Source organism: Corapipo altera, unplaced genomic scaffold (genome assembly GCF_003945725.1).
Source record: "Corapipo altera isolate COAL_440 unplaced genomic scaffold, ASM394572v1 RXGC01000072.1, whole genome shotgun sequence".
Classification (NCBI taxonomy): Eukaryota; Metazoa; Chordata; class Aves; order Passeriformes; family Pipridae; genus Corapipo; species Corapipo altera.
This window is the reverse complement of record NW_020884943.1, coordinates 1902583-1913661: the sequence shown is the minus strand read 5'-3', so window position 1 is coordinate 1913661 and position 11079 is coordinate 1902583. Positions and strand designations below refer to the sequence as shown.

The 11079-nt window shown below is 38.6% G+C and overlaps 1 protein-coding gene across 1 annotated transcript in view; it reads left to right on the top strand.

Moving 5' to 3' along the window:
* The first annotated feature begins 3076 nt into the window (after positions 1–3076).
* Positions 3077–11079, top strand: part of LUZP2 (leucine zipper protein 2) — a 129965-nt gene continuing 121962 nt past the window's right edge. Inside the window, exon 1 of the mRNA XM_027662219.1 lies at positions 3077–3322. Within this exon, the coding sequence (XP_027518020.1) occupies positions 3261–3322 (62 nt within the window). The 5' untranslated portion in view covers positions 3077–3260. The remainder of the gene's footprint in view (positions 3323–11079) is intronic.

Sequence of the window (11079 nt, the reverse complement as noted above, 5' to 3'; positions counted from 1 at the left end):
CACTATTTAAGATGCTATTTATCATACAGTTTTTCAGAGGTTGTATTATTACCTGGGAATTCAAGTGTGCCTGGCTGGTCTTTTTAAGGCATAGAAATGCAGTGTGTTGTGTAGAGTGTAAAATGTACAGAATTACTGTTATAGTTATCTAAAATGGTACTTCAGTACAGCAATATACATATATATATGTGCATTTGTATGTGTATGGATATGTGTATGCATGCACAGATATAAAAGTACATAAGAAAGTGGCACTCTCTGCACTGCAGTGCATTGTAATATACTCTGCTTCACAGAGCACTGGACATGAAACTGGAATAGTTGAGTCCTACCCGTAGCTTTGCCTTAGTTGTGGGGGGTTTTCCCAAATAAAAACTTAAAAATTGCATTTGTAAATTACTCTAAAATAAAATACATTCTATTTTATCCAGTGGTTGTGCCCTTATTCTTCTGAAAGGCATTTGTGCAAGGTCTTGGAATTTAGAATTTCAGTGTTCAACAGCAAGATATGCTAATGGTCCTCTCTGTTAAGTATATTTATAGAAATCTAACACATACATTCAAAGTAACTGAACATAGCATATGTCATCATTTCATGATTCCTTTTTTCATTACTATCATTTCCAAATAATGAAAATAAAATTAGGACCCCTGCTACAGTAGTTACTACAGAAATAGAGGCTTAAGTGGATATCTTTCTGCTCTGGCAAGCATAAGCTTGTGCTGTATTTTGCAAAGGGAGACAGTTGATTCATTTTCCTCGCTAAAGTGGGAAATAATATTCCTACACTATGAGTGTATTTAGCTAAACTTGCAAGAACCTGTGTGACGAGTGGTTGAAATGTCTTGCAATAATATTTCCGTTGTTTTCTTATTTGTATTTTCTGTGTAAGGTTTTTGTGAAATGGCATATATAACCAACTTTTTCTATCTAAGCTGGAAGTAATTATTTATTTAGTAAGACTTTCAATTAATTGGAGCCAAGAAATGGAAAGCCTTCAATTACAAGAGTGAAAATACGGTATTTCCAAAGAGTTCTGCATGTCTAATATATTTATATGGAATATTTCTATCCAGCATCTTTGAAGTTGTTCTACATTAATATTTGATCTCTCTTTAAGTGTACACAGCACTGAATAAATTGACTTCAGTCTATGTTTAAGAAAAATCTGCAAACAATTGTCTCCTGGTTTTTTGGTATAGATATATAATCGTTGGGATGCACATCACTCCTCTAAAAAACCAGCTGACCAACCAAAACCCAAAAAACCCTCAGACACTTCAAGATCAAGGTAATTTATTTGAATATGAGTGGGGAATGACCATGTGATGTCTGGGTGAGGTAGCACTACGGCAGCTGCAGGCTACCTGTACTGGAGTCACTCAACTGGGAGATGCTCTCCCATGCAAATATGGTAAAACCTCTTGAGATGAAACCAAGGCACAGCAGTAGGCCTTTGCATTCCACCCCCACCCCCCAAAAAAGAGGCAGGGCAGCAATAGAATTAAAAAATAATTCCTCAGATTGCAAAATTTCACAAGTTTTCTTAAGATCATTCAACATTGTCAGGCGTAATTAGCTGCCTCGATGCACCAGTATCTTCCCCTCCATCCCACCCTGTATGTGTGCACATAAAAGGAAGATGAAACAAGTATTAGCTGCTGATACAAGACTATGAGGTGCCTTGTAGCCTGGGAAGGTTGGCTTTTTCTGGAAGAGAAAATGACAAACTAACTGCTCTTTTTATGACCTTTTCACTATTCTATAATAAGTATCCATGGTAACATGACTGTTCTTTCATGCTGGTATGTAGCATCAAAATAACAATAAATACTGATTTAAAATAATCTGAATGAATATAACTTGCTGCCAGGTGTGCTGAAAAAAGATACTAGCGCTAGGACACAGGAAGAGGAGTCAGAAATTAATTATTTTATTCTTTTTTTGGCCATGTATCTTGCCTTTTCTTCTTTTCTTTTATCTCCCTTCCCCCTCAGTTTGTTATTGAAGCATATAACCAATAAGGTAATTTATTAATTCTATTTGTCTGCCCTGTGAATATCTTGTTAGAGGACAATGCTAATTTTAAAGTCTTCCATTCATTTCAAACAGTGAGTTTCTGGTTGCTTTGATGGAATCAAAAATTACTCCTCAATAAGTAGCTGAATGCAATGGCACACCAGGTTAAACTATGGAAATTTTTATTTTATGCTTGTGATGTATAGTATAGTTTCTGGATGCGTTTCATACAACCAGACAAGCACTTAGGTGACCAAAACTCTTTCTTGTAATGACCACACTTCATTCACTTGCAGACAAGTTTGTTTGATGGGGCTTTTTTGGGTATTGCATAGCCAGGTGATTCTTGTTTAATTATTTTACTTTCATGTGGTTTGCCATCAGATGAACTTCACTTGTGTCAGGGTAGGGAATACCTACGTCCTGAAAGCATCTTTAACCAATGCAGATTCACTTAACTAATGATTGAGATCAGGTGAATACAAACACAGGAAGCAGGAAAGGGGTATTTATTTCTCTGAAGGTCCAACTGGTTGTTTCAGGTGATGAAGGGCTTTTAGAGATGACATTAACGTTTCAAAGTCCTATTTTGGAAGCTATTTCCGTTGTTACCTTCGATTTGCTATGAAGGTGAATGAACACCTGATTGAAATAGTAGCTTGTGTGTTCCTGCTTTGCAGAAATGATACCTGGGCTGGGTGCAGTGACAGGCTGCTCAGGGGCTTGACACCTACTAGGAACAGCTCCCTTTCTCTGTATCACCTGTCTCGTTTATATTCACATCACACAAAGGCGCTAGCCGCAAAATACCGGCGGATTTTTCGTTGCAGGTTTCTCTTTATTTATTTTATTTATTTTTTTATTTTTATTTTTTTTTTTTTGACTTCCAGGAGGTATTTCTCGGCCGCGCCCCGCGGTGCCCTCGGAGCGGAGGCCCCGGGCATCCCCGTTCTAATCCCTGCCCGGCCGCCCCCAAGGGGCGCGTCCTGGCGCATCCCGGCGCATCCCGTGCTGGAGCCGCCGCCCGCCGGCAGCTCTGCTCCGCCTCGTGATCCCACTCCCGGCGCTCAAATCCCGCTCGGCGCTCCCGGCTGGCGCTGGGTTTGCGCTGGCGGAGGCAGGACCCTCCCGCAGCGGGAGGGGCGGCTCCCCCGGCGAGGCGAAGTGCGGGAGGAGGAGACGCGGACAGAGCCGGAGCGAGGACCAGTGCGAGGAAGGGAACAAACGGGGGAGCGCCAGTATGAAATTCATCTCTGCCTATTATTTGCTGCCTCTCTTTGCTGCGCTGGTCTTCGGCACTAGGTGAGTACCGAGGGATATTTTCCTTAAGGTGCTCCGCTTTGTTTGCCTTTTTTTTCAGATTTAGTGCTTCGAAGAGAAATAACACGGGTTTCTGCTTTTACTGGGATGTTAAGTTTAGAGCAGAGATCATCTGATTCTCATCTGTCCCATTCCCCCTCCCGATCCTCTGAAAGATAGTGAGTGTTCTCTTGGTGGTTTTAGGCTTTTTTTTTTTCTTAATGACAAGAAAGAGATGCTCCCGTGTAAGTTGACCCACAGCTTGTGGGATGTAACAAGACAGCGACAAACATAAGCTTTATATATAGAACAGTAAAACCAGATAGACTCTCTTTCGTTGGAAAGAAAGGCAGACAGCTGAAACTGAGAACATGCTAACGTTTTCCCTTACAGGGAGCAAAAAAATTAGAAACACTTGAACAATCTTGTCTCAGTTTAGGATTCTCTATCTGAACATAGACCTCGGGATTTTGTTTGGGATTTTTTTTACTGTGAAATGCAGGTGAGGTGTTGCAGTGTTATCTTAATGCCAGTAAACGTGTAAAAAGTTGCTGCAATCTAGAATTCCTTTCTGTACAAGTATAACAAATACATGAAAATGCGAACAAAATCTATTTCAGCTTAAAAATAACACCTGCTCTGGCCATGCAGTGTTCTGATAAGATAGTGTGTTCTGCTCAGCTGCTGAGAGATAATATATTGTCCATCTTGTAGGTACAATATGTTCAGCAAAGAAAAGATAAAGCTGAGACACTCTATCCCATTGTCTTGATGTACACAGATGGGAAGTTAATGTTGGGTGCAGAGCAGATCTATTATGACACTGCTCTCAGTTCAGACTTCTCAACTTCTAGCTCCTTATAAGTAAATCAAGCCCAAATTTTGACTGTGGTATTGTTCTGCAGTGTTAGAATAATAAGGCAGTAATTAAGTCCATAATAAATAGCAGTAAGTCCAATGAATATGTTCTCAGAGGATAGATGCATGTACATTTTTCAGGGAAATGCAGGGGTTTTTCCCTTATTCTTGGTCTCTTCATGTAAATTCAGCATCAAAGCAGCTTCATGTTTTAAGGCTTAATTGTTCACTGAGATGTAAAAGAAAAAAAGGGAAAAATGTGTGCCTGCTACATACTAGTAAGGGACAGCAGGAGCTCATCTCTCTATATACACAGCAAATAATAACTGAAAATCTCTGAGTGGGAAAAAGTCCAAATGCAGGGAGAAATCCTGAAATCACAGAGAGTTGGAAGGGACCCACAAGGATCATTGAAGTCCAGCTCCTGGCCCTGCACAGGACAGACCCAGGAATCCCACCATGTACCTGACAGCCTTGTCCAAACACTTTTTGAGCTCTGTCAGGTTTCATGCTGTGACCACTTCCCAGGGGAACCTGTTCCAGTGCCCAAACACCCTCTGGGTGAACAACCTTTTCCTAATATCCAACCTAAACCTCTCCTGGCTCAGCTTCAGGCCATTTCCTCAGGTCAGGAAATCATTTCAATTATTCAGTTACTTCCCTCCTTTAGAGTGGGTAGTTATTGGCACAGGAGAGGTACTTTTTTTGGTAAAAATCCCTTCTGATTAGGGATTCTACAGTGCTGGTCCATATGAACCACGCTGATGCGCTTTGGAGTATAAAACTCAGAGGGAAATTGTGATATATTGTGCTTCAGTTCTTCTGATTTAATGAGATGTCTGAAGGAACCTTCACTAGCAATCAAGTGTGAATTAATTCAGATTAATAATTTTATTATGCTCATTAAAGAGTGATGCATCCTTGGAAGAAAAGTGAAGATGGAGAGGAAGCTCCAAACCAGCTTTTGCAGATGTAGGTTTGTGTCTTGTATGAGCTAGTGGAGATTAACCTGCACTGAAACAAGCTATGGAAAACTTAAAAAAACTGCTTGAACATTCATGGTATCTATTGTAGAGCCCTAAGAGTGGATCCTTAACTTCATGAGCAAATATTAGTGGTCTGAAAAATGAAATGTAGCTCATTCTGTAAAAAAAAAAAATAAAAAAAATTCAAGTCCCTCCTCACCTTTTAAAAAATAGTTGGAAAGAATATCAAGAAGTTGAAGTTGGTATGTGAATACTATTTATGAAAATTATGATTCTGAGGAGTGGAAACACTTTGATAATAGTACAGTTTTGTGGCCCGTGATGATTTATGTTCTTATGTAATTGAGGGATGAAAATGATCAATGTGAGAGAAATTCCAGTTAGAATTCCACCCAAGTGGAATATGTGTTGCAAAGTGAAGTTTTGGTTTTGGTGCCAGATTGGTTATCCTGTTAAAAAGGAGACTGAAACTGTACTGTACAGTTGAAGACTTACAAAAGTCCAGGATTACTTTCTTCAGCAGTTGTTTGATTTGTAACTGGCTGTGTAGAACATAGAGTAATTTTTCACCAGCACATGCTTTAAGTTTAAAAAATGATACAGTGCTATCAATATGCCATCTACTGGATTATTATCTCCTTCAGCAGAAGACACTTCTGTCTGTGGTAGTTAGTACTTGTAAACACATGACTATTTCACTGGTTGGACCTAACAGAGTAGATTTGCAGGACTAGTTGTGTTTGCAAAAAGCAAAGTCCGACGTCCTGCTGTGTGAAATTGCTTAGCTAAGGCAAAGCGTCAGCCTTGCAAGATGGAAAGTTTTCCACAGTAAGTATTTATTTTTATAATAGTTTTTGCTCTGTTTCACACACTGGTGCTGAAATCAGTGAGCACAGGACTTGCTGCAGAGGTGGACAGCTGATGTTTTTTGTCCCTTGTCATGGGGTGATGCCATCTTCTTTGCATTATGTCATGGTGATGGTTTTGGAAGATCTCACGTGGTGGTGCACATCCTCAGGCCTAATTGCAAACAAATATGAACTGATGAGTTCAATTACGTTAACACAGCCTGTCACCTTTTCTTATTTGACAGTATTGTTAAAAAGAGGAAAATGCAGAGCTGTCACCATTAGTTCATAACTGTGTGTAACTTCTAAGCTTGGTATAAAATTATATGCATGAATCAATGCCTATAAAATTACAGAAAGTTCATGGTTTTGAAATAAACCATCTTTTCTGCATTACCTAAGCTGGACTTTGGTGTGGCTTTGAGACACAATGATAACTCTTACTCATATTTCCAGTTGGTTATAGTGCAAAAGAGGTACTAATACTGAGGTGTATTTGTCTGTCCAGTTAACTATGTATGTTTTGATGGAATAAGTAAAAATTACTGCCCTGAAATCAGTGTCTCAAAATGTAAAGGGGAATATTTTTGAAGGTGAATTTAGCTTCGTGAAACTATTCTGAAGTTTGTGGTTTCCTGTGCACTTTTATATTTCCTTTGACATTTCGGTGTTGGCAGATCTAATGTGATAGTTGTATATATGTTAATTTTTTTCAAACAATGCTGGAGACAGCATAGGTTTTTCATACAGCATCAGAAATTAGTCTCAGTGAATGAGTTTAGGGAGTGGACACAGGGTACAACAGGCTCAGGGCGTGATTCTGTGACCACTTGTGTGCTTTTGTGGCCCCTGACACCTGAACAATCTGTCTGGAAAGCTGTTTGTAGAGGGAATGCTTACATGAAGTCAGGCATTGGGATCAGAAACTAAAATTGGTGGTCCACATTATTTTGTCTAATGAGGCTTCCCTAGCTTTAGCTAAAATGATAGTTTTCTGAGTGTTACTTGAATGTTACTATTGAAAGGCTGTATACCAAAATTTTTTGTTTAAATGACAAAAACATGACTCCTTAGAAGAAGCTTGATGTGAACAAACTTTTCCTTTTTTTTTTTTTTTTTTTTTTTTTGTGACATTGCATTTCTTTCTAGCCACATGTGAAATAGGACAAAGATACAAGACACTGAATAATTTGATTGAAGTAAAATGCTTAATAGCAGAGAACAGGACCATAAACCCAACAGGATGCACTTTAATAACAATAATAATATTTCCATTACAGCAACTCATTAAATGGATGTACAAACAACAGGGCTGTAAAAGGCAGAACTTTTTTTAATGGTAGAGAAGTAGCTGCTGGTCTTTTTTCCACTGTCAGTCTTAGTACCCCTGATGTTACAAAGCAATCTCTAATTCCCAGGCTTCAGAAGAATGCTTCTTCCGTGGTTTGTATCCAGGACAAAACTACTGTGCTCATTTCAAGTTGCTTAATGAGGGTATGGGTGCTACCTTCAGCAGATATCTGGTGTATGTCTATTGTTGGAAGTGATGGAAGTATAATGAATCTGCTTATTAAGCTTGAGAACCTGACACAAATGATTGTTTTGTTTTGTTTTTTCCCCTCAGATATATTTTCAAGGTCGACTATTTCCTCTGCATTTGTTGCCTTAAGTAATTACTTTTTAAGGGAAGTGAAAATAGTATCTTTCCCTCCTTTCAGACAAAGGTGTGTAAAGAACTCAGTCTGAGACCTGAGGAAAGATAAAGAGGAACATATTTGACGTTACTGTACTGGGGTGGAGGGGGAGAGAAAGTCGAAAAACCTTGTTTCTAGTTTTCAAGATCATTTTGGGCTATAATCAGGTGTTGCAAGTGACTGTCTTTCATTTACACTGATACGAGAGCAGATGGAATTCTGCCCCTTCCTAGGCTTTGAAGTGGAAGCACGAGGTTCAGGCTGGGTGCTGATGCTCTGGGCTGTAACCACGCCATGGTTACAGTGTCCCTGGCAGGTAGCCAGGAGCTATTCTCGCTCCTGAGAGCTCAGGCCGAGGTCCAGCAGTGTCCCTCTTTTTCCCCAGGGTTGAGGATGAACTCTGCAGAGTGTTAGTAGGCTGCTTCTTTAGCAGAAAACAGATGCTTTTTTTTTTCTGCAGGTTCTTAATTTTATTCTTTCAGGAGGGTAATAACTCCACCATTTGTCTCCTACTTAGAATTCATGCTTTTTGCTGTCTGAGTTTTCTGGGCTGTGAAAACTTTCTGATTTCTGTCAATGTGCCTGATGATGTTTTGTTAATGGCTTGTAAGGACTTACATTTGAGGTACAGAAGTAGTATTTAGATACAGCTTGTGGTGTACTGTAGCTGAAGAACTATGTGCTTTTGTTGTGGACTGTGTTTAAGCATAATGGTTGCTTAAACCAGTGGTGAAACTCCATTTTTTTCAAGGAATGTGTTTGGCTTAACGGTTTTATGTTGATGACTTATAAGCAAGTACCTAATGCAGGGAACTAGAAGCTACTTGGTGAAAGAAGGGTTTTCTTCTGAGAGGAAAGGTTTGATATATTTAAAAAGAACAAAAACCTAGCAACCTCCCATAAACAAACAAACAAAACCCCCATCAGATAAGCCAGTCAACCAACCAACCAGCCCAAAAACCTCACACCACCAGATGTGTGGGCAGGAGGAGCTACTTCTGCTTCTCCTCCTGAATAAAGTAACCACAATTTTTTTTTTTTTTTTTTTTTTTACTCTATATGTCTTGGTGGGGGGAAGACTTTAATTTTTAATTTTTAAAAAGTTTCAAATTTTATGGAATTTTCTGCTATTTTAGGACTAACATTTGGTCATGAATGATGCCCTTGGAAGTGTGATACTTGCTATGTTATTTTATTAGTTGTACTAATACATTTAAAGGTGCTCCATATATCTAAAATCACCAACCTAAATTAAAAATCCAGAAAAAAAGTAATTTTTGCCAGAAAAACTAAATTTTTTTTTTTTTGTGATACTTTATCACTTATGTTTCTGACTTCTGGAAAGTGAAAGAAAGAAGGAGGAAAAAACCCAAAAAGGAAGTGAGGGAAAGAAAGGATACCGTAAAAACTTTTGTAACCTTCACTAAAGACTTATTTTAGATTTGATCTAATCTACAGGTAATATGTTCCTGAAGTTCCAGGTGATCTCAGATAAATCTTGAGGGTCTCTAGAATTCAGTCTAAATGTAATAGAACAGTTGGAATTCTGCTTGTTTTTCTATGTATAATGCATTTCTGCTCAGGAGACTTGCTATGGAGTTACTTTTGACATTTCAATGTATTCTTTGTGTTTAGAAAAATTAGAATGCTGACACTTTCCTGTTTCTTTCTCATTTATTAATTTATAGTTAGGACAGGATATAAGGATATCTTAAACAAAAATCGTAATCCCTTTTTCTGTGAGATTGTGTGTTCAGTATTATTTTCTATATTTAATAGAAAACTGTTCACAGATAGTAATCCTTATGATGTACCACTCTGCAGACAAAGAAATCTCATTTATGCCACTTGTCAAAAGCAGTGTTTCTTCCCATTGTCTAGTTTTTCACAACGGATGTGCCATCTGCCTTGTAAAGAGTCAGAACCGTAAATATTCTCTGCGTAGAAGTCAAGTAATATGTTTGTCAGAAAGCATAAAGACTTTTTTTATACCATCCTTTAGTCCTAATATTGTGCAAGGTGTATTATTTCAAACACTTTGGAGGGCAAGTCCTTTTAGAAATGCTGAATAATAAATATGACACTGCATGAAATAGTACTTTTTGTGTGCTATTATAGGGTTTTTTCTCCCTTTCCTTCTTCTGCTATTACTTGCTCATTTACCCCTTACCTCACATTATTCCTTTGTTTATCGATGTTTACTTTTACTGTGTTTTGTCTTTGCAGTTTTTTCAGTAGTGTTCCCTCTTAAGTTTCTGCTGCATTTGTTGATACAAACAATACTTCAGTCAACCATTAGAGAAATCAATATGTGAATCTTACATGCTGTGGGCAGAATTTCTCAATATCTTGCTTGTCAATATTGATTAATGGCTTCTATGGAAAGAAGTAGAGAAGTGTCACAAAATTCTGGTGTGTTTTGTCTCCACATGCTGTCTTAGGAATATAAGACTTGTTTGCTGCCAGCTGGTGTATGTTACCGAAAGTGTTATTTTCCCCATCCATTTACATATTCTTATTGCTGTTATGAATTATCCTATTTGATTGATTTATAGTCACAGTTTCCTCGTGGGAAATAGGTGGGTTTTCTTTCCGTTTGCCCATTATGAAAGTGGAAGCTGGTTGAAAAACTCATTTACCAACTGTCGGACAAATTGCAGCCCTTAGAAAATGGAGGGAGCATTTGCTGAGTCACATCTAATTGCAAACTAACACCTTTCCCTTTTAGTTGGAGGTGGGGCTGCAGCAGAACATCTTTCTAACATCTCCACATGAAAGACTTCCAGGCCACCACAGTTCTACCCAGAGAGATGTGTCATCACTGGCTTTGTTGCTCTGCCCTTGCTTAGAGAGCATCAAAACACCTTCTGTGCAAGAACAGGCCAACGGGGGTTGATAGTGGGGCCCAGTCTCTGTAATTTCACCGTAGTGAAATGACACTTTAACTTTTTTTCAGTAGTTTTTATGGGTGTTTATAAAACTTGTTCTGGTAGTGGGAGGGGAGACAAATTACTTGGTGCTGTAAGTGGTAAACAAAATAGCCTATTCATGCTTTATATTGTTGAATTCTCAGTAATTGATACAGTTTTTCAGGTGACTGTGTGATTTTGTTGATATGAATGACTAAACAGGAGTAGGAGCTTGAACTTTGTACCTCAGAATTGCTTTGTGAACCGAGAGTAACAATAAGCCCAGCAATACCCTGTGCCCACCTTATGAATGCCATCCTCTTCATGTCTGAATGATTTTGCAGCCATATGTTTGTTCCAGGCTTGCCTGTGGTGCTAAACAAGGGGGGAAAACAAGATTTTACTGAAATGTGGAAGAGAAAACAAAACAAAAAAGTGTGGGAAAACTGAGCTGAAAAGACTGAA